The 22,730-nt window shown below is 57.5% G+C and overlaps 1 protein-coding gene across 4 annotated transcripts in view; it reads left to right on the top strand.

Moving 5' to 3' along the window:
- RET (ret proto-oncogene) overlaps window positions 1–22,730 on the top strand; it is a 113,731-nt gene that overhangs the window by 78,174 nt on the left and 12,827 nt on the right. For all 4 annotated transcript variants that reach the window (XM_067710964.1, XM_067710965.1, XM_067710966.1 and 1 more), the window contains 11 exons: window positions 3,647–3,910; window positions 5,903–6,190; window positions 8,435–8,676; window positions 10,006–10,201; window positions 11,539–11,738; window positions 13,824–14,082; window positions 14,812–14,937; window positions 16,588–16,698; window positions 17,274–17,396; window positions 19,037–19,293; window positions 21,944–22,091. In XM_067710964.1, coding sequence (XP_067567065.1) covers window positions 3,647–3,910; window positions 5,903–6,190; window positions 8,435–8,676; window positions 10,006–10,201; window positions 11,539–11,738; window positions 13,824–14,082; window positions 14,812–14,937; window positions 16,588–16,698; window positions 17,274–17,396; window positions 19,037–19,293; window positions 21,944–22,091 — 2,214 coding nt within the window. The remainder of the gene's footprint in view (window positions 1–3,646; window positions 3,911–5,902; window positions 6,191–8,434; window positions 8,677–10,005; window positions 10,202–11,538; window positions 11,739–13,823; window positions 14,083–14,811; window positions 14,938–16,587; window positions 16,699–17,273; window positions 17,397–19,036; window positions 19,294–21,943; window positions 22,092–22,730) is intronic.

Genomic DNA, 22,730 nt, shown 5'->3' with positions numbered 1-22,730 from the left:
GCGGTAGAGGGAAGGGAGACCCACCCTTCTCCTGTGCGCGGGGCAGTGAGCAGCAGCGTCCTTCCCCCTGCCTGGCCACCCGCCACCCCAGAGCTCCCGCTAGAGCCTCTGACTCGCAGCCTTCATGGACCGTTGGTTGGAGGGAAAGGAAGCCTGGCTGCTGCTCGTGATTCGGGCCCTTGTCTTGTGGCAGCAGAGCTGTGGCTGGTTCTCATCCCCCTTCTGAGCCTGCCTTCCCAGACTCGGCCAGGCCGGGCCGGGCAGAGTACTGCTGTAGGCTGGGAGCCCATCTGATTTCTGTGAGGAGCACAGACTGGGGCTTACTCTGCCAGGCGGCGCGGTGGGGCTCCGGCACGCTCCTAGTGGGGGACGAGCCCCATCAGGGACCCCTCTGCGGCTGTCCTTCCCCTCCCATTGGGTGACTCTCCTCTCCTGTTGGGTGAGGAGACACCACAGGAAGTACTCCTGCCTTTGTCTCAAGAGCAGTGATGAAGATGTTAAAAAAAAAAAAAAAATCAATATATAAGTCATAAATTGGAAGAAGATATTTTCAAATGAAGAAAAAAGAAAAAAAAAAGCAGTGATGAGCAGTGTTGTAGGATCCTCTTTGGAACCCCAAACTGTGAGCTTCTCCTGGGAAGCTCGAGCCTGTGGAGTGAATCCTAGCTGTGTGGGAGGACCTGTCAGCCGTGGCCCATCACTCGGCCCAGCTTGCACAAGGTCTGCTCCGAGGCGGTGCCACTGGCTGCCCTTTAACAGGAGCAGGGAAGAGTCCAGTCCTGTGGCCGTTTGGGGCTGACACAGCCCTCTGAGCTGCCTGCCTGTCTGTGGGCATCAGCTACTAAATCCCAAAGAAGTCAGCCCTGAGTGCATCTGCGGGGCAGCCTGTGTCTTCTTGGGCCAGTAGGGAGGGTGTGGGGACAGGAGGGTGGCGTTCAGCCACATGTGGGCAGCTCCTGCCGGTGGTCTCTGCCCACGAGACCCCAGGGTGGGGGAAGCAGTGTCTCAGCTCTCCCTCCCCAGAGTTCCCCAGCATGACTTCTTTCTGCGGCTCCTCGAGCGGCCTCCGCCTTGGATGGCAGGCAGTGTGATGCTCTGGGGTGGATCCTCCCCCAAGAGGCTGCAGGGCAGGAAGGCCACGGCATAGAGCCTCTCTCAGGGCACGGGGCTGGCTCCTGGAGGTCCTAGCCTGCCCTTCCCTGTACCGCACCTGCAGAGGCCCAGGAACCTTGGGTCCCACTCCAGGGACAGCACTCCTAGGGAGCAGATTCCTGAAGGTCTAGTAGGTCAGCACCAGGCGGGCAGCCCCCTTCCCTCCACCTCTGTCTTTAGTGTGGGGTGTGCAGGGCCAGGCCTTTGGCTCTAGCCAGAGCATCGCTCTTTCCCCCCCTTCCTCTCCCCCTTTCACCTGATCCCCTTTCTCTTTCCACTCCTTCCCTCTCTCTCCCTCTGTTTCTCTCCTGCTCTCACCCTCTCACCCTTGCTCTGTGGTCCAGGCCTGTCTGGCAGGGCAGCACCCACACTGGGCACTGGGCTGGCAGGACCGAATGCACACTTCCCTCCAAGTTGGCATTCCCAGCCTGGCTGCCTTCGAGGTCATCCTTGGGAAACCTCCCTCAGTGCAAGCAGCCTTCTAGTTTTCTTACTGTTTTACCACTTTGGGATGCAAAAGGTCTCACCTGTTCTCTTCACCCGACTTCACCTGGCACTTGGTTGTTTCCCACACCCAAGGGAGTCCTCAAGGGCCCAGGCAGACCCAGGGTTCCTCTGCTCGTGCGGAGTGGACCGGCCACTCACCCCCATGGCTGCAAGGGAAGCGGGATGTAGGTGGAAACAAACCGATGGAAAGGAGAAACCGGTTACACAAAAGTACAGTGTTTCTCATGTTTGCTTTGTGCGTTGGTACTTTTTTGTGCTTCGTAGAGTAGGTTTTTAAGCACTTGCAGGTTTTTTAACCATTGCTTGCCCATTTATCCACCTTTTAAAAAATTCTTACTATTTTATAAAACTTCTTGTGATGAAAAATGCTGAACATACACAAAGTCAACAGAGTTAGTAGGATGAGGGCTCCCGTGGGCTCACCCAGCGCAGCCACGGTCAGCATCCGCCTTCCTTGTGGCATTTACAGCTCTACCCCCAGTCCCTTGGTGATCAATTTCGGCAGAATCTACATAGGTTGAAGCATAAATCTTGGCTGTACACTGTTAACCAGTGGATGTGCCTGTGTGAGCCACGCCCGTATCGGGATACAAAGCCTTTATGTTCCCCAGAACATGCCTCCTGCCCTTCCTGGTCTGGTGCCTCCCCCCGCCACCAGCAGGTAGCCGGTCTGATTTCTGTCGCTTAAAATCAGTCTGGAGCCATGACGTGTGATTCTTTCATGCTGCCCCTTCTACTTGGCAGGATGTCTGTGAGATCCGTCCAGGCTGTCATGTGTATCAGTGGCCCTGATGGACCACCGTTTGCTTATCTCTTCACCCGCTGGAGCACATCTGGACTCTTTCCAGTTCTTGGCTCTGAGAATAACCCCAGCATTTGTGAATAAGTCATTTGATGGACTATGTTTTCATTTCTCTTGGATAAATGGAGTGGAATTTCTGGGTCATATGGTAGGAGAGTGATTGACTTTAGCTAAAGATTTATTAGTGCTCTGTTCGTCTTTGGTGACTCCTGCCTGCCCTGCTTGTCTGGCAGCATCTTGTACCCTTGAAAACTCTGGCTCCAGGTGATTTGTTCAGAAGCCTGGGTGAACTCCCCGCTGAGTGGTTCACCTGCTTATCAAACTTGGGTAATTGAGAGCGATTTTGCAACGGTTTTAAGCTGCCTCACTTCCTCCTTTTTCTGTTTTAAAGCGGTGTCCTTTCAGCTAGTGTTTTTTATTTAATATTTATTTAGTTAGTTCGTTAGTTATTTAGTTGCGCTGGGTCTTAGTTGCAGCTTCCAGGCTCCTTATTTGTGGCTCGCAGTTCTCCTTAGTTGCGGCTCACCAGCTTCTTAGTTGTAGCAGGTGGGCTCCTTAGTTGTGGGATGCGAACTCTTAGTTGCAGCATGCATGTTCCCTGACCAGGGAGCAAACCCGGGCCCCCTGCTTTGGGAGCACAGAGTCTTAACCACTGCACCACCAGGGAGGTCCCTCAGCTAGTGTTTAGCTACATAGATAATTGTGTGTTGATGTACTTAGGACTGCAGATGAGAAAGACCTACTAAGATCAGAATTTTAAATTAGTGAAGTTTTCTTTTCTGGTCCACAAAGAATCTACTAATAAAATGTAAAGTGGGGGATGATGGGATGAATTGGGAGATTGGGATTGACATATATACACTTTGCATACTATGTATAAAATAGGTAAGTAATGAGAACCTATTCTATAGCTCAGGGAACTCTACTCAGTGCTATGTGGTGACCTAAATGGGAAGGAAATTCAAACAGGAGGGGATATATGTATACATATAGCTGATTCACTTTGCTGTACAGCAGCAACTAATGCAACATTGTAAAGCAACTATACTCCAATTTAAAATACTGTGAAATAAAGCCGCTGGGGAATACTGGTCCGCCTAGGAGGCCTGCTCTGGGCTCTGTCATCACTGTCATCACCCCTCCCTCCCTCCCTCCCTCCCTCATGTGCTTCCCTGCTTCCTGCAGCCCCACTGGGACTCTACTTCTCAAGGGATGCTTACTGGGAGAGGCTGTACGTGGACCAGCCGGCCGGCATGCCCCTGCTCTACGTCCACGCCCTGCAGGACGTCCCCGAGGAGGTGCCCAGCTTCCGCCTGGGCCAGCACCTCTACGGCGCCTACCGCACACGGCTGCACGAGAACGACTGGGTCCGTATCCAGGAGGACACGGGGCTTCTCTACCTTAACCGGAGCCTGGACCACAGCTCCTGGGAGAAGCTCAGCATCCGCAGTAAGGGAGCAGCCCTGACCCCTACGCACCTCACCGCCCCCACCCCCGCCCTCGCCTTAGCCCCACACAGCACACATCACACCGAGGGTGGCTTCCCCTATGGCTCCTGCTGTGTGAGAGCGGAGAGAGTGAGATGAGGCTGGCCTGCCCCTGTGCGCAGCCAGCGAGAGAGCCAGGGTGAGCTTGGGGACCACTGATGACCCTTAGGCTTTCTGAGGCTGTTTGGATTTTGGAGAACCCACGTGAAGGATTTGGGTGCTCTGTCCATGCAGGATCCAGATGCCTTTTCCAGTTGGGTTAACAAGGATTTGGGGTTGTGAGAGAGGAGTTAAGAGGAGAAAAATCCCAAGATCTTGCTTTAGCAAATGGTCTGCAACTTGCTGGAGAAGCAGCAGTTCCCACGGAAGGTGTGGCTCGCAGTTCTCCTTAGTTGCAGCTCACCAGCTCCTTAGTTGTAGCAGGCGGGCTCCTTAGTTGTGGGATGCGAACTCTTAGTTGCAGCATGCATGTGGGATCTAGTTCCCTGACCGGGGAGCAAACCCGGGCCCCCTGCTTTGGGAGCACAGAGTCTTAACCACTGCGCCACTTGCCAGGGACTTGGGCCTGGAGCCAGAGATGGAAGTGAAGCAGGGAGGGAGGCCTGGCCAACTCCTCAGAGCAGAGGTCCCAGCTGGAGCGTAGGCCACGTGGGACCCTGGGACTTGAGGGGAGCAGGGGTCGTGGAGCAGAGTTGTGCCTCGTGGCACTAAATGGTGATCACACACCCAGTAGTGCCCCCCTCTGAGCCCCTCCACCGTAGACATGGCCTCCCTGGACCCTCACGCCAGCCCTGAGCCCCCGTGTGTGCTGAGACAGCCGGCATGCCTGGGAACACGGAGTGGGCGGCACCACCTGGCAGGGGCAGAATGACCACACCATCTGCCAAGTGAAGCCAGGGTCCACAAGTAGAGATGCCCCCCGTCAGGGCACCCCAGGCGGCTCCTGGAGGAGGTAGCACCTGACGTAGGTCTTGGTTCCGCGCACACTTAGTTGCCGCCGTCTGCATCTCGAGCCCCCAGTGGGGAACTTGAAGCACCAGGGCCACTGGGGTGGAGGCCAGAGTGGAACCTGCTGAGGGTCTGAGTTTCGTAGGAGGCCTGTTCTGTTCGTGACTGGAGAGTGACCTCGGGTACCTGTCGGGTCCAGTCAGGGGAGAAATCAGTAATTTGAACAGGGAAAGTTTGTATAGAGAATTTTTAACCACAGCAGGAGATTGGAGCAATGGAGGACAGGCTAGTAAGAAGCACAGAGAACGAATGAATACGGGAGGAGCAGATGTGAGGGGCAGCCGCTTCCCCAGGGCTGAGATAGAGGGCCCTGGAAGAGCCCCCGACCCGAGCTGAGATCCAGACCAGTTGGAGGGGGAGCTGCTGTGGTGCCTCCATGCTGGAACTTGCCAGAAATCCCCTCCCGGGTGCTGGGGAAGTCTGTGTCTCCGAAGACAGTGAAACTGCCTGGGGGGCGGGGGTGGGGACGTGGATTCCCTGGCAGTCCAGTGCTTAGGGCTCTCTGTGCTTTCACTCCCGAGGGCCCGGGTCCAATCCCTGGTCGGGGAACTAAGATCCCACAAGCGGCGTAGCCAAAGATAGGAAAATAGAATAGAATAAATGAAAGTGTTTTTAAAAAAAAAAAAAGAACTGCCTTGGGGAAAGGGGCGGGGCAAGAGCCCTCCCTGGGGAAGCTCTCCACTTGGTGTTAGACCCGGGGCTCAGGGCACCTCCCTGAGGAAGGGTATTTGAGCTGAGACCTAAAAAACAAGGGAGGTGGGCCGGTGAGGCACCCTGAGGAGGTGGCGGCCGGGCCAGAGAGCCCAGAGGAGCCCTGTGGACCCCGGTGAGGACTGGGCTTTGCCCCAGCCCCGAGCTCCTGCCCCCTCCCCTCCCTGTTCCGTTCCCCACCGCTGGGCAGGTGTGACTGACACCCCGGCGGGCCTGACGACTTCTCTCTCTGCAGACGGTGGCTTCCCGCTGCTCACCGTCTACCTCCAGGTCTTCCTGTCGCCCGCGTCCCTTCGTGAGGGCGAGTGCCAGTGGCCGGGCTGTGCCCGAGTGTACTTCTCCATCATCAACGCCTCCTTCCCGGCTTGCGGTGCCCTCAAACCCCGGGACCTCTGCTTCCCCGAGATGGGCCTGTCCTTCCGCATTCGGGAGAACAGGCCTCCCGGCACCTTCCACCAATTCCGCCTGCTGCCTGTGCAGTTCCTCTGCCCCAACGTCAGCGCAGCCTACAGGCTTCTGGGAGGTGAGTGCCCGCCACGTGGAGCCTTCCTCGGTGCCTGCTGGGTGCTAGGCATGGCGCTGCGGTCCCTCTGCACAAGCCGTCGAGTTTGCTCTGCACCACCCCATCATCCGTTCATTCAGAAGTCCACAAGTATCTCATGTAAGCCTGCCATGGGCCAGGCACTGTTCTGGGGACCAAGGATGAGAGAGCGAACGCATCAGGCCAAAATCCCACCTGCCTGGAGCTTCCATCCCGTGGGAGATGGAGACCACACACACGTGCTAAGGAAATCGGGTGGCCTCTGAAGGGACTAGGTGGGACGTAAAGCTGAGAGGGTGTGGAGTGGTGAAGACCACTGTCTCAAATCAGATGGCTGGGAAAAGGGGACACTGGAGCAAAGGGGAGGGGTGCGGGGCAAGCGGGGCGAACCCCTTCAAGAGCACCAAGGTGGGAGCCCCATGTAGCTGGAGTGCAGGGAACCGCAGGGCAGGGCGGAGGCTGCTGAGGCAGAGCAGTTCCAAGTGGGGGGCAGGGCTTCCTGCCGAGGGACTGGGGAGCCATGGAAGGTGTTTGGGAGGGGGCGTCATTGACAGGACATACCTTACCGTTAAGAGCTTAGTCTAGCTGCTGTGCTAGAAATGATTGGGGGTGGGTGGTTTAGGGGCAAGCAGAGAAACAAATTAGGAGGCAGGAGAAATCCTTGAGTGAGAGGATGAGGTCTGGGGTGAGGGTGGAAACCTTTGGGCAACAAGAAGCAGGCGAGTTGTGGGCTTGTTTGGAAGAAGGATCCTGCAGGATATCCTGGTGAGTTGGACGTGGGGTGTCGAAAGAAAGAAGGGACCAAGCATGGTTCCAGGATTCTGCCTGAGCAGCCGCAAGGACAGTGGACCTTGCCACAAGATGGTCCTGCCACAAGATGGCCCTGGGGAGGCCAAGAGCACGGATGTGGGGAGGGGAAGGGAATTGGATCCCGGTGGAGATGAGAGAAGGCAGCTGAGGTGCCATTAAACCATTTAAAGGCGAGGAACTGGGACTCAAAAGGGACACTTACAAGCTGGACTTACTAGTAAGTAGAACCTGGATTCACACCAGGTTGATGGCACACACACGGTAATAATGTTGAAGAAAATCTCAGTAGCGTAAGGAAAGTAGTCACTCACATTGTCCCAGCATCTTTTCATTTATCCTGCAGCAGGGATAGATGTCTTTGTGCAGAATTGCCGGCCAAGTGTATGATTTAGCGAGCTGCCTTTTTCGCAGAAAAGGGTTTTTTGTAACCGTGAACAATAGAGGGACATGTTTGCATGATAAGCATTTCCCACATGTGTAATTCACATGTAATGTGTGGCTCTGATGTGATTTCCCACTGAGTGGAGTTGACAGCCCTCCCGTGCTTGGCTGTGGGGTGGTCAGTGTTGCCCTTCAAGCCTTCAGCCTTTCCCCTTTTCTGGGTCATTTCTGGAGGATGAATTCCAGGACAGGCTTGGCTTGAAGAGTGTATTGTTGTTACTGGTCCTCCCTCACTGGGTTGTGGGAAGACACGTGAGTCACTGAACGTACAGCAGTGTCTGGCAGGGAACAGACACTTTTGTCTTCATCATCTCCTCTTCTGGTGAGGAAACTGAGGCACAGAGAGACAGAACCACCAGCCTTGGGCCACACAGCCAGAAGGTGTATAGGACAGGGATTCAAACCAGGCAGTCAGAAATACTTGTGTGTTAATATAAAATCACACCAGATGTCCACCATGTTTGTTTCCAAGTGGTGGAATAGCTTTATTTCTCACATTCTCTAAAACAGGCACATATCACTTCCATAATTTAAAAAAAAAAAAAAAAAATCCTAAATCTTTTTTTTTCAGAAACCAGCAAATGCTGGGAGCTGAATCTCTGGGCTGAGCTGGTGCCAGCCCTCCCCACAGCAGAGGCAAGGTGTGTGAAGGGGTGTGCCCAGCCCTCCTAGGTGATCAGGCTGAGGTCCTGATGCAGGCATCCTGGTCCCGGTCCCTCTGTTTCCCATTAGCACCAGTGCAGGCTGCAGCCACAGTGAAACTCAGAGCACAGTCTTCACTGCAAACTGTGCTTGGAGCGCCGTGCCCCACTGTGGAGCCGAGGAGGAGCCAGGGCCTGGGGCCAGCATGCACCCCAGCTCCATCCACAGGGCCCCCTCCCGTGCCGCCACTCCCGGTGGGCCCCTGAGGAAGGCAGCTCACCCTTTCCCCAGCCCGGGGGTCAGCCCAGGGTTCCTGGTCTGCTTGGTGCGCAGGTGAGAGTCTGCCCTTCCGCTGCACTGTGGACAGCCTGGAGGTGAGCACGCGCTGGGCCCTGGACCGCGAGAAGCGGGAGAAGTATGAGCTGGTGGCTACGTGCACGGTGCGTGTCGGCACGCGTGAGGAGGAGGTGATGGTGCCCTTCCCCGTGACCGTGTACGACGAAGATGACTCTGCGCCCAGCTTCCTCGGGGGCGTCGACACCGCCAGCGCCGTGGTGGAGTTCAAGCGGAAGGAGGTGCCTGTCCGTTTGTCTGGTGCTTGTCTGGTGTCTCTCTGTTCCGTGTCTGGATTCCTCAATCCGCCATTTATTCCTCGGTCTGTTCAGCGGTTCGTCTAGCCATCCAGACATGTGGCTGACCGTCCATCTATCTATTCGTCTTTCATTTGTCCATCAGTCTGACGGGGTTTTCTGTCAGTGTCCAGGACAGCTGAGGAGGAGGGAGGAGGCCAGCCCCACCGGCACCCAGCTGACCACTGCCTTGGGAGGCCGGGGGCCCTGAGTGCCCAGTCTGTGTCTGACGCTGTGGGCTGGGGGCCCCAGGGCTCACATCGGCAGGGATCTCCCTGCACCCCATCCAGGCCCCACCCTTTTCTGGTCCACGCAGGTGGAGCGTGACTGCCACCTGCTGGGCCTCGGGCTGTCCTGCAGCTGGCAGGCCAGCAGGAGCAATGGAGGGTGGGGACGTAGTATGTTGTCACTGCCTGCTTCTCTGGGCACCCCAAGAGCAGGTTTGGCGGATAAGCCGGGGAGAGGAAAGCACATGACACGGGGAATGTCTCATGAGCCTGGCAGGACCCCCTGGTGGTGACATTGGGGAGCCTGGTTAGCAGTGAGAGCAGAGATGCCCTGTGACTTTGCTCAGAACCTTCCTCGTGACCCTTTCCAGCCTGGTATACAGAAGAGACTTGGAGAAGAGCATTAAGATGCTTGGAGGAGGGCTTCCCTGGTGGCGCAGTGGTTGAGAGTCCGCCTGCCGATGCAGGGGACATGGGTTCGTGCCCCGCTCTGGGAAGATCCCACATGCCGCGGAGTGGCTGGGCCCGTGAGCCATGGCCGCTGAGCCTGCGCGTCCAGAGCCTGTGCTCCGCAACGGGAGAGGCCACAACAGTGAGAGGCCCGCGTACCGCAAAAAAAAAAATGCTTGGAGGAGAGCATTCTTGTGGATACCTGGGCTTGGATCCCAGGTCTGCCGTCTGTCACTCTATGGCACTGAGCTAACTCCTCCACCTTGTGGGGCCTGGTTTCCTCAGGGAAGAGTAGGAGTGCTTGCTCTGCTCTGTGGGGACCTGAATGAGGTCTTCAGCAGAGCACCAGGGCATGTGCTCTCATCCATCCTTATGGGGCATCTGTAGATGCCTGTCACACCTGCTGCGCAGGTGAGCTGCAGTGGCCCAGGAAGGGTGACCGGGGCAGGCTGACTAGGGGCCCCAGGGAACTTGAACCCAGGTCAGTCTGTCCCTAGAGCCAGCTCTGACTGCACACACCTGGTCCACTCGTGGGGCACGTGCCTTCCCACGGTCTCTGGCTTTAAGGGCCCTAACTGGCACCCCCTGTTCTCTGCAGGGCACTGTTGTGGCCACACTACGCGTCTTCGATGCAGATGTGGTACCAGCATCCGGGGAGCTCCTGAGACGGTACACAAGCACGCTGCTCTCCGGGGACGCCTGGGCCCTCCAGACCTTCCGAGTAGAGCACTCGCCCAACGAGACCTTGGCCCAGGCCAACGGCAGCTTTGTGCGGGCAACCGTGCATGACTACAGTAAGAGAGGCCAGATGCGGCCTGGCTGGGCCCCCTGGGGAACCGACGGCCCACTCTCCTTGGACGGGGCAGCACCCTGCACACACAGACGCCTGTCCTGGCCCTCTGAGCACCAGGCAGCCGCCCCTTCCACTCCTCCTCCCAGCCTTTGTCTCTGCTGGGCTTGCCTGGGCCACCTTGGTGGGTGTTCGCAGGCTGTCCTCTCCATGAACTGTCCTGAGGCCGACCCTGGCAGGACACCACAACACCTCCCCGTGCTGGCCACGCCAGGACTCACTGCAACACGTATGTCGTCACCGAGCCTCCCTCTGGCTCCTGGCACCTGCTTTGCCACCTCCCAGGTGCCCGAGTGCCCAGGGGTTATTATTGCCCCCTCCCCCCACCAGCAACTCTCTACTCACAAGGGGTTGATGTATCCATACAATAGCAGCTCAGTGTCCTAGAGTCGGAGGGTTCCCCGATGATTGTCCTGTCTGGCTCCTGGAATGCGCCCACCCTCAGGGCTGAGCTCCAGGTTCCCGCATTGCTCACCTGCCGGACGGGGCATACTCATCCTCAAGCTTCCCCGCCTCCCTCCCCTGCCCTCCTGCCCGTGTTTTCTAGCATCACCTTTCAAATACCGCACTTGCACTTGGGTCCTTGTTTGGGGGTCTGCTCTGGGGAACCCAGGATCACTGGTGCCTTTACCCCTTTCTGGCTGGCCTGATCCTATTTGTTTCTCATCCTCCCCTCCCCCACCAGGCCTCTGAAGCCGTCTGTCCTGTGAGGGAAAACGTCATCCTTGCCCCTGCATGCTCACTCTGGTGCCATGTGCACCAGAGCCTTCCCTCCCCTTTCTGTCTCCACTAAACTAAAACCTTAGCCTTGGCACACGGCAGGTGCTCAGAAGCGTGGAAGCTCCCGGATGCTGGAGGCCTGTGGAATCCAAGGGTCCACGGGGCTGCTGCTGTTGAGAGTTCCCAGGGGCTAGCACTGCCTTCCCAGGGCCTGGGTGGTGGCGGTTCTTTACCTTGTGTGGCCTACCCCACACTCACATCACACACACACACACACACACACACCCCCAAGGTTACCTCCCAGCTGAGAAGGGTCTTCTGGGCTCCCAGCTCAGCACAGCGACTCACTACTTTTAAATAGTAGCGCTACCTTAATGCCTCCCGCCAGGTCTGTTATCTGTGTCCGTGTGGGTGGAGGTACCTGTTTCCACGTGTGTGGGGGGAGTGCGTTGGGGAGGAGGCATGCAGCGGCGTGGGACAGTGGTCCCAACCCGCAGGGCCCCCGCCCATCATCACCGTGTGCCGTCCACACAGACACACCCCCTCCCCCACCCTCCTCAGGGCTGGTTCTCAACCGGAGCCTCCCCATCTCAGAGAGCCGGGCCGTGCAGCTGGCCGTGCTGGTCAACGACTCGGACTTCCAGGGCCCGGGGGAGGGCGTCATCCTCCTCCACTTCAACGTGTCTGTGCTACCCGTCAGCCTGCGCCTGCCCAGCACCTACTCCTTTGCCGCGAGCAGGCGGGCCCGCCGCTTCGCCCAGGTGAGACCCCAGCCTGCTGCCTGCCTGGGGAGGGGTGTGGAGGGGCAGGAGACCCCCAGGGTGGCGTGCTCCGTCGAGCAGATTTCAAGCAGGGCTGGGGGGTGGGTGACACCCCCTCCCTGAGCTAAGTAGTGCACGGAGTGGCCCCAGGGAGCTGCAGGCACGGGGCCAGGAGGGCTGGGGCCATGGAAGAGTCATGAGCAGGGCTCGTAGGTTTTGTGGGCCCCTCTTCTTTGCTGTCTCCTTTCTTGGCATCTTTAAAACATTTTGTACTCATGAAAGAGCAGCGCCAGGTAAATCTATGCATGCAGACTTGGAAAGACGTTCCTGGTGAATTAAGTGAAAAAGTGGTTTGCGTAAGTGTTGGTCTCAGGTGGCTCCCTAGGTTCAAAACGAAGTCCTCATTGCTGGGAGTTTGCAAGAGTGCAAATGCAGGCAGCGATGAACGGTGGCGCCCTCTGCAGGGAGAGATAGGGAGCGCTTCTACTTTCCACTTTTCTGCAAGTCTGTTTACTAGAGCTTATTTTGCATTTGTCGTTGGAAAATAACGATTAGAAGTGGAAAAAATAAAAGTAAAAAGTATTCGTCAAAGAGATAAGGGATAGACAGGGGTGATCTCTTTTTCTCATATTAGCCAGTGTGTAACATTTTGGTGCAGTTCTTCCGAGAATGTGTCTCTTAAGCGCTTTTTAAAGTCCACTTGTGGTTACAGCAAGCATATGACTTAACGTACTGCGTTCTCCTAGTGGGGCAGCTGTGGCCACATCCTCTTTAGAACATCCCGTTTAGGGCCATCTCCTATTTTCCAGTGGTTTTGCCAGTTTCTGTGGTTGGTTCCCTTACCTCCTGGCAGCCACCCGGGGCCAGCAAACGAAGAACCCCACCCTTGGACACATCCAGGCTCCCCAACCTGCCACCCGACCTCGGGCCTTGCCTGGAGGCAGGGGTCAAGGGTGGTGGGAGGTGACAAAGCAGAGGGGCCTGAGGGGTGTCTGGGGGTCTGAGCTGGAGCAGGCATTGCTGGAGGTGGGTCGCCTGTGCTCCGGCAGACTCAGGAGGGCACAGGGACCCGAGTCCCAGTGCAGCCTCAGACGCACTGTGGCCTCTCACCGGCTCCCCAGTTTTTATGATTGTAAATTGAGGGTGATGACCTTGGGCAATTTTGAGGGTCACTGGAGAGAGTGGAAGTGAGCCCAGTTTGTACAGGGAAGTGCTTGGAGTCCAGCAGGTGGTTTTATTGTGGCATCGAGCGTGGGCTTGGAGGAGCCTGGCTCTGCCCTGGGCCTGAGTCGGGCTGAGCAAGGGCATGGTGTGTGGCTGCAGGCAGGGCCCTATCCCCGCTCGCCCCACCAGGCCCCCAACCCTCAGCCTTGACTAGTCAGAGCTTCTGATCTCAAGCCACGCGCAACCCTTACGGTAACTCAAGTGGCTGAGGGGGTAAAAAGGAGAGTTCAACTGACCAGCTCCAGGCCCCAGGCCACAGCTGCCAGCATAGCATCCCTGGGAGAAGCATCCCTTCTCTCCCAGGGGTTCCAGCCCAAGTCCCAGGAAGGCCCCCTGGGTCCCATGTGGGACAGACAACCATGTTGCATGAATCATGGCCCGAGTGCCATGTTCTGACTAACCAGGCAAGTGACCTGGCTCGCGCGTGGACCACCCCAGGTGGGAACTTTGCTTTGCTCCCAGAGCGAAATTGGCCTGGCCAGAAGAGAGGGAGGTGTGTAGGTAGGAGGCATACAGGCTGCCTTTGTGCCTGAATGAGTGAGCAAGTGAGGGATGAGCTGGGCAGGCCAGCAGCACCTCCCTGGAGGGCCAGCCCCCAAAACCAACCCCAGTGCCCCGTGTTCCTTCACCTCCGGCTCTGAGGGGTAGGTATGGGTGGTGGTCCCATGTTCTGGGCAGGGCAGGACCAGGCAGGCGGATGGTCTGCAGGTTCCGGGGGCGTGCGAGATGGGGGGATGGGGAGCTACCGTCCTGGGCTGAGTAGGAAACTGTCCTGGGACTCAGGCTGCCAGGGAGCCCCTCCAGCCACCCTCACAGGTGGTCCAGCCACCCAGCTAAGGATTCCCTGTGTCCCATGCCTAGATTGGGAAAGTCTGTGTGGAAAACTGCCAGGAGTTCAGTGGCATCCACGTGCAGTATAAGCTGCAGCTCTCCAGCGCCAACTGCAGCGCCCTGGGGGTGGTCACCTCGGCCGAGGACACCACGGGGACCCTGTTCGTGAACGACACGGAGGCCCTGCAGCGGCCCGAGTGTGCCCAACTCCAGTACACGGTAGTGGCCGTCGAACGGCCAACCCGCCGGCAAGCCCAGGCCCCACTGCTCGTCACACTGGAGGGGACATGTGAGTGCCAGGGCTGCGGGGAGGGTCGGGCTTCTCCCACAGAAGGGCCCCCGGTCCCGCTCCCCCTCACTAACTGGTGGCTTCCCTGAGCCTGAGCCTTCTTCCCTGTAAGATGAGAAAACGGTGCACGCTGCACAGTCAAGCTGGAAGGATGACAGGGGGAAAGTGTGAAACGGTTTAGCCCAGAGTGACAGCATTGTGGACAGTCACTGCTGCCCACCACCTCTGTCAATGCGTCCTACCTATGCACTTGCTTTAGGGCTGCCAGATACAATAGAGGACCCTGGTTAAACGTGAATTTCAGGCAAACAACAAGCAATTTTTTTGGTGTAAGTACGTCTCGTGCAACTTTTGCAGTGTCTCTTAGAAGACAAACTTCCAAGTGTGTCACCGTGATATTAGGGACATATTTACACAAAGCAGGTGTTCACCGTTATCTGAAGGTCAGGTTTAACTGGGTGTCCTGTGTGTCACTGGCCGAGTCTGGCCACCTCACACCCTCCCTCCATACTTATCTCAGCCCAGTAGCTGTCCCCGCTTTGTGACTGTGGTACCACCCCTTCCTCAGCAGCCCCCTCACTGCCCTGTGCCCCGGTGCTTAGTTACTACCTCCCCTCTGGGCTCAACCCGTGGGGACAGCTAAGCCACTGCTGCCCTCGCCCGTGGGTGCTGGCGGCTGGACACAGGGCCCAGGCTGGCCCCCTGTGACTTGCTTTCTGCCACCCCCAGATGTGGCAGAGGAGCCAGGCTGCCCCTTGTCCTGCGCGGTCAGCAAGAGGCGGCCCGAGTGTGAGGAATGCGGCGGCCTGGGCTCTCTGACGGGCAGGTGCGAGTGGAGACAGGGAGACGGCAAAGGTAGGCCCCGTGCAGAGCCGGGTGTTCGGGAGGGTGATGACGGCTGAGTGGAGAGGGCGTCTGTGTGGGCCCTGCCAGCCTCTGCGATGCCCCCCACCCCCGTCCACGCTGAGTCTCTTCCCCAGCTTCTTGTCCCCTGCTGTGACTCCTGATGCCAGGAGAGGGTGGACATTAGTGCAGGGTGGCATGAGGACACTGGGACTGTTTATCACCGTGGGATCACAGGTGCCTGAGGCTGGACTCGCTCTGGGCTTGGGAGGGTCTGGGCCAAAGTTGGGATGTGCGTGTTTTCTTTTTATTTTATTTTATTTTCTAAATTTCTGTATATGTATTTGTCCCTAAACTAGATGTGAATTGGCATCTGTGTCTCCATTTCTCCACCCATATACACATAAATTACATGTGCAGTTGTGAACGTATTCACCCAATGCCTTTATTTTTTTTAAACTTTTTATTTTATATTGGAGCATAGTTGATTAACAACGTTGTGTTAGTTTCAGGTGCACAGTATAGTGAGTCAGTTATACACATACACGTATCTATTCTTTTCCGAATTCTTTTCCCGATTAGGTTGGATGTAATATTGAGCAGAGTTCCCTGTGCTCTACAGTAGGTCCTTGTTGGTTATCCATTTAAAATATAGCAGAGTGTACATGTCAATCCCAAACTCTCTAACTATCCCTCCCCCTAACCTTCCCCCATTCCCCCTCTGCTTTTATTTTTTTTTATTTCTTATAAATTTATTTTATTTTATTTATTTATTTTTGGCTGCATTGGGTCTTCGTTGCTGTGCACGGGCTTTTCTCTAGTTGTGGCGAGCAGGGGCTACTCTTCGTTGTGGTATGCGGGCTTCTCACTGCGGTGGCTTCTCTTGTTGGCAGAGCACGGGCTCTAGGCGCGCAAGCATCAATAGTTGTGGCACATGGGCTCAGTAGTTGTGGCTCGTGGGCTCTAGAGTGCAGGCTCAGTAGTTACAGCACACGGGTTTAGTTGTTCTGCGGCATGTGGGATCTTCCCGGACCAGGGCTCGAACCCGTGTCCCCTGCACTGGCAGACGGATTCTTAACCACTGCGCCACCAGGGAAGCCCTCACCCACTGCTTTTAGACACATAGTTCACAGACCCTTTTCAAAGATCCAAAAGGTGGATGAGTATAAGGTAGGTTACACTGTGCACATCATTCATAGTTGGCTTTAGTTCATAAAAACACAAACCTTAAAAAAAATTCAAAATATCCAAGACAATCTTCAGAGAAGCTCTACCTGGGAGATCCCAGCCCAGGGAGCGTGGCCTCAAGCAGGAGGGGCCTGCACATCCTTGGGCTTAGCCCACTGCTGGCTCCAAGCCTCGCCCACCGGTGTGAGGGTCCCGCCTTGTCTGGTCTCTTCTGGCCTCCTTGATGTGAGCCCGGGCACAGCCCTGGGACTGCCCAGCCCTCACTGGGCTTCCCTGTACACCCCAGACCCCCAAGCTCTCCCCAGGGATGGGCTCCACGTGTGGTTTTTCTTGGCTCAGGCCTCGGTTTGCTTCTCCTTGCGGGGGCGGTGCAGGCTTGGCCTGGGAGGCCCTGGGGTGCGGCCCTCCCGGCTCTGGCAGTCTGACCAGGATGGGTGCTCCCTCGTGGTAGTAACTGCCTGCTGTGTGCCATAGGGATCACCAGGAACTTCTCCACCTGCTCCCCCAGCATCAAGACCTGCCCCGACGGCCACTGTGACGCCGTGGAAAGCAGAGACGCCAACATCTGCCCCCAGGACTGCCTCCGTAAGCACCGAGCCTGCGCGTGTACCTGAGCCAGGGCAGGGCCTGGGAAGGGGGTGTAGGTAGCAAGCTGATGGGGCTCGGACTCCCACCTGCACTTCAGCCAGGCCAGCCGACTTCCTGGGTTGCATGTGCTGAGCCTTTTTCTAACATTTCATTTGAACAAAGGGCTCTCCTCCCCCAAGACTAGCACCTGCTGGCCTGACCCACCCTCTCCAGTGTTGTCCTGGCCGACTCACGGGGGTGCAGCGCCCTGTCCCCCATTCCGCTGGCTCCAGGCTGCCCCTGCTGCCCGTGCTCTGCTTCTGAAAAGTAACCATGTGTGGACCTCAGCAAGGGCCCTGGGCAGCCTGTGGGTTCCTCCTCGCACCCGCTGTGGCCAGGGGACTGGTTTGGGGGCCTGTCGTGCTGAGACTCCTGCCTGGGTGACACAGACTTCTGAGCTCACCGCGCTCCCTGGGCCTGAGAGTGCTGACCTCAGGTGGGGAGGGGCCTCTCACGCTCCTGTCTGGGTGGTCTGGCTGGTCAGGTCCCCCCGAGGCTGAGTGGGCTGCTGAGTGAGTTGTGTCCATCATCAGGGGGCGGCAGCATCATTGGTGGGCATGAGCCTGGGGAGCGCCGGGGGATTAAAGCCGGCTTCGGTATCTGCAACTGCTTCCCGGAGGAGAAGAAGTGTTTCTGTGAGCCGGAAGACAGCCAAGGTGAGCTGGCTGGGGCCACGCGGGCAGGGATCCCCACACCTCCCTGAGCCCCGAGGAGCGAGGGAGGAAATTGCAGGAAGGCGCAGAAACCCAGGAGACCTTTTTCCTTCCCTCAGGGTCTTGGTTCCCCCATCTGTGCAGACTGGTAGCTGGGTCAGGGCCTCTAAGACTGCCTTCTGGCCTGAAGTTTGGTGGTGTTTTGGGGGTTTTTTTGGCGTGCCATGCAGCTTGTAGGATCTTAGTTCCCCAGCCAGGGAATTTTTTTTTTTTTAACATCTTTATTGGAGTACAATTGCTTTACAATGGTGTGTTAATTTCTGCTTTATAACAAGGTGAATCAGCTATACATGTATCCCCATATCCCCTCCCTCTTGCGTCTCCCTCCCATCCTCCCTATCCCACCCCTCTAGGTGGTCACAAAGCACCGAGCTGATCTCCCTGTGCTATGCGGCTGCTTCTCACTAGCTATCTATGTTACATTTGGTAGTGTGTATATGTCCATGCCACTCTCTCCCTTCTTCCCAGCTTACCCTTCCCCCTCCCCATGTCCTCAAGTCCATTCTCTACGTCTGTGTCTTTATTCCTCTCCTGCCCCTACGTTCTTCAGAACCTTTTTTTGTTTGTTTTTTTAGATTCCATATATATGTGTTAGCATGCGGCATTTGTTTTTCTCTTTCTGACTTACTTCACTCTGTATGACAGACTGTAGGTCCGTCCACCTCACTACAAATAACTCAATATCGTTTCTTTTCATGGCTGAGTAGTATTCCCTGGTATATAGGTGCCACATTGTCTTTATCCATTCACCTGTCAATGGACACTTAGGTTGCTTCCATTTCCAGCCAGGGATTATAGAACCCGTGCCCTTGGCAGTGAAAGCACAGATCCCTAACCAGGGAATCACCAGGGAACTCCCTGGCCCAAAGTTCTGTGGTAAGGGTTGGGCTGGAAAATTATTTCTTTCACCAGATAACTCAGTGTCTGCTCGGACTGTCCCTGTGCAGGGCCTTTGCTGGGCCCATGGCATTGGCCAAATGGGTCCCCATCCTCCTAGCCAGAGCCTCTAGGTGCTTCTTCTGGGACAGCAGGTGCCCCACTGAGCACATGCGGATGTGCTGAGCCCAGGGATGCTTTTCTGGTATTTGGGTTGTTATTGCACAGCCCTAGGTCCTGGGCCAGTTTTCTTTCCTCCTTCCTTTATACTGACTATAAAGAAAATACAAAAGACATCAGGAACACAGGGGAAGAGCTGCACCTCCCCACCAGCGCCCCTGGGCCTCTGGCTTCAGTGCAGCATTCTAGGGTGGGTGGGTGCAGGTGTGCATGACATCCGTTGTGTGACCTTAGGCAGGCTGCTTATAAACTCTCATTCCTTCTGGAAAAGGGTGGTAACAGTCTCCAACAGCAAGAACGTACAGACCAGTTCCTCCTGTGGGCCGCTTGTGTTGGAGGGCTGGCAATTACTCTCAGACCTTCACACCAGCAGTGCTCTCCAGGGTGCTCAAAGCTGGTCACAGCAGACACTTTCCGGCTATCCTGGGCGTGGCGGGCTGGAGAGCTGCTCTGTACCAGCTCCTGAGGGTATTCGGGGTCCCCCTCCCGGGGTGTCATCTCTCACGGCCCACCCCTGCTGCCCGCAGACCCTCTGTGTGACGAGCTTTGCCGCACAGTGATCGCGGCAGCCGTGCTCTTCTCCTTCATCGTGTCCGTGCTGCTGTCCACCTTCTGCATCCACCGCTACCACAAGAACGCCCACAAGCCGCCCATCGCCTCAGCTGAGATGACCTTCCGCCGGCCTGCCCAGGCCTTTCCGGTCAGCTACTCCTCATCCAGTGCCCGCCGGCCCTCGCTGGACTCCGTGGAGAACCAGGTCTCTGTGGACACCTTCAAGATCCCGGTAAGGTTCCCCGTGTGGCCTCGGGGCTGGGGAGGCAGCCACCCCCGGGGGGAGGGGGCCTGCAGGTGGCGCCGGGCCTCTGGTCTCAGGCAGCTGGGAGGGGAGGAGGGGACGGGTCACCTGGGGCTAATACGTTCTCACCCACCGGGAGGACACCCTGAGCATTCCAGCAGCCCCCTGTCTTCACTGAGCGGCCTTCCAGGGAGCGGCGGAGAGTGTGGAGCAGGGTGGAAAATGATGGGTGCTGATTTATATGGACTGAGATCTGGGCCGTTAGGATATGGGGAGGGTGGGCCGTGCTGAACCTGACCGGGAGCTATCCTGCAGATGCCCCAAGCGCTGGGAGGAGGAAGGCTTGGGGGAGGCGCTGAGGAGGACCGTGGATTTTATTCTCAGAGGGTGGGACCCCTGGGGGTGGGGCCCATGTTCTGCCTTCATTTCCGTAGGCCGCTCTGTTGGGAGTCTGTGGGGTGGGAGCCCCGTGATGAGGCACTGTCTCCATCCAGGCAAGAGAGGCTGGCAGGCGGGGGCTTTGTCAGGGTGGCAGCAGCAGAGAGGGGAGTCTGTCTCTGGCCCCGAGGGAGGGGGCACTGAGGGGCCTCTAGGGCACCTGTGGGGGAGCCTGGCCAGGGCCTGTGGCTGGCCGATCGATGAAGAGTGCCACCCAGAGCCAGCAGGCTTCCCGAGCCCCTCCTGCATGGCAGAGCCTGGGCCTGCGGTCAGCGTGTGCGCATCAGACACCACCCCGACCTGGCCAGGCCACTCCTCTGCCTGCCGTGCCCTTCAGCGTGCTTGCTGGGAGCACCCAAGTTGCTGGCAGCCGGGTGCTGGGAGGGGCTGAGGGAGGTGGCCAGAGCCGAGGGTGCGTGGGAACAGAAGTTCCCCCCACGAGGCTGGGTAGGGAGCGTTGCGCCGTGTGCAGGAAGCTCGGCACCCGGGGGCCACCGTCCGCAGCCCAGGGTAGGAGGTAGCCAGGATTCATAGGAGGTGCCACCCAAGGGGTGCTGGCCCCTCGGTGAGGGTCTGGGCCGTGAGGGCTATTCCCCGACGTGGTGGCCACAGAGGCCTCCCTCCTGACTTCCCTAGTTCCCATCGCTCCGCAGGTGGGGTTCTCCGGCCCCAGCGGCATCTCAGCCTCCACAGCAGGCGTGTGGGACGAGCCGTTTGATTCCTTTAAATGCCCTGGCAGTTTGGGGCTGAGACGCACAGTGAGAGTGGTGCTGGTAGGTGCATGCGCAGGGGGAACTCCTCCGCAAAAACCACCCTCGGCCCGTGTTGCCTCCAGCCCAGAGCCCAGAGCAACTCAGAGCCGGGCCCAAGGTCCGGGGGCCCCGCTGACCAGCTCCGAGGTCTTCGATGTGCTACGCAATCTTTTGGCCTTTGTTTTGTCTCATGTAAAGTGGGGAATGGTTTTTGACATTTTTAAGAGGATCAAATCAGTGATATCCACCTTAGCGCAGTCTCTGTGAGCAGTAAACTGTTATCCAGTGCAGTGTGGACGCCAGGGCGGTGGTGACCGTGTTGTCAGCACTGACCCTGACTATGGGTTCTTGGGGAACCCGAGATACCAGGACGCCCGGGAACTGGCTGGAAGGCGCCCCTGGCCATGGTGTTGAGAGGAGACTGCCTTGCTCCCAGATGTCAGAACACAAGGCTCTGTTCACTGGGGGGCATTGCATCCCCAGTGGTGTCATCTCCGTGTGTTAGGCGAGCCTGGCAGGGCACGGCGTAAACAGCACCTGAAGCCACACCCACTCACCACCCAATTGCAGCGAGGCTTGGGGGTAAAGGATGCCCAGTGCTGGCACAGGAGGGCAGGTTCCAGACTGGATTCAGCATCCCCAGAATTCAAGTACATGAGCCAGGCTGGGGGTCTGGGAAGCTGCCCTGGTGCGGTCTTGAGTGGGCATGGCATGTGGATGGGACTTCGGTGGGAAGGCGGGGGGGGTGCAGGTTCAGGGTAATGACTGGGCCTATGGGAGGAGCAGGCTCTTCCACGCGTTGGGGTGGAGGTTCCCGAGGAACATAGTGGCACCTTTCCAGGGGCTGCCACACAGGGAAGGTGTCCTTGACACTCCCACCAGTAGCCAGGGGTCCTGGGCTGGCTGGTAGGCAACTTGGGCCACTGGTGCCAGTTCGGTTCTCTTGGGAGTCCTGGGGGGGGGGCGGGTCTCTAGAAAGGGCACCTGAAGATCTGGGCTGCTGGCCAGTCAGTGCCTTGTGGCCTGGTGTCCAAAGCGGAGACGGTGCTGAGCAGCTTGGGCCTGACTGCCAGGGCAGAGGCCATGCTCCCCTGTGAGCACCTGTGGGTGCTGAGTAAGCCCCGAATCCCTCATTGGACAGACAAGGACATGGGCCTGGGTGGCACAGGGCATCTTCGGTAGACAGGGGCCAGCAAGGGTACGGACATGACGGAGTCCAGGCTGGTTTGTGGCAACACCTGCCTTCCCATGCGGGAAACACATCATGTCACGGCACCTCAGGGCCTGACTGTGGGGTCCTGCCCTTGTACATGGTGACTGTCACGGGCTGGTTCAGGTGACAGTCAGTTGTCTGCACACTGGAGCTGTCCACCACGTCTTGCCTTCTTTCTTTTCTCACCATCTTTCTTCCCTCTCTTCTTGTCTCCCTTCCTTCACACCCAACCTAGGAGGATCCAAAGTGGGAATTCCCTCGGAAGAACTTGGTTCTTGGAAAAACTCTGGGAGAAGGAGAATTTGGAAAAGTGGTCAAGGCAACGGCCTTCCGGCTGAAAGGCAAAGCAGGGTACACGACTGTGGCTGTAAAGATGCTGAAAGGTATCTGTCCAGGCAGTACACAATGATGGTTCTGCCACGCACACCTGCGGGCGCCCCAAGGGATGGGTGAAGCCATGCGACAGCCAGGGTTCTGGCAGCTGGCCTGCTGCCTCCTGAAGAGGCCCCCCCGTTGCTCTTCCTGAGTGGCTGCAGTCTGGGGATTCCCCACCATGGATGATGTGGGCTGGCGTGGTCCCTGGAGAAGCAGGGTGAGGATGTTCCTCCCTTGGAAGGTTCTGGAGTGGTGCTACTTCTGTACCAGTGTTGGGTAAAGATCCGAGTTTAAATTAAAAGCCCTTTGGGTTTTGGACTGACAGCTCTCCCCAACCCAGTCTGCTGCATTCATTTCTCTCAGCCAAGCATCCACCAGAGTCCTGGTGAAGAGACCACCTGTAAGGACCAGTCCCTGCCCCCTAGGGCCCTGCCTTGCCCAATCCCCACTGGTCCTCAGCGGGTCTGCCCCGCCCCAGGCTTGCCGCAAGCTAGGCATCCTCACTGGAGTTTCTCAGCAGAGACTGGGCACAGCCGGGCTCTGCCCCAGGTGGACCGACTGAGGGCCCAGCGGCCGTGCAGTGGACACAGTCGACCACTGCACACGTGGGTTCAGCAGTCGGGGGGCCGTGCAGTGCAGAGTGCTTC

This window comes from Pseudorca crassidens, chromosome 16, assembly GCF_039906515.1.
Source record: "Pseudorca crassidens isolate mPseCra1 chromosome 16, mPseCra1.hap1, whole genome shotgun sequence".
Taxonomy (NCBI): domain Eukaryota; kingdom Metazoa; phylum Chordata; class Mammalia; order Artiodactyla; family Delphinidae; genus Pseudorca; species Pseudorca crassidens.
The sequence above is the reverse complement of the archived record's forward strand: the minus strand, read 5'-3'. Positions and strand labels throughout refer to the sequence as shown.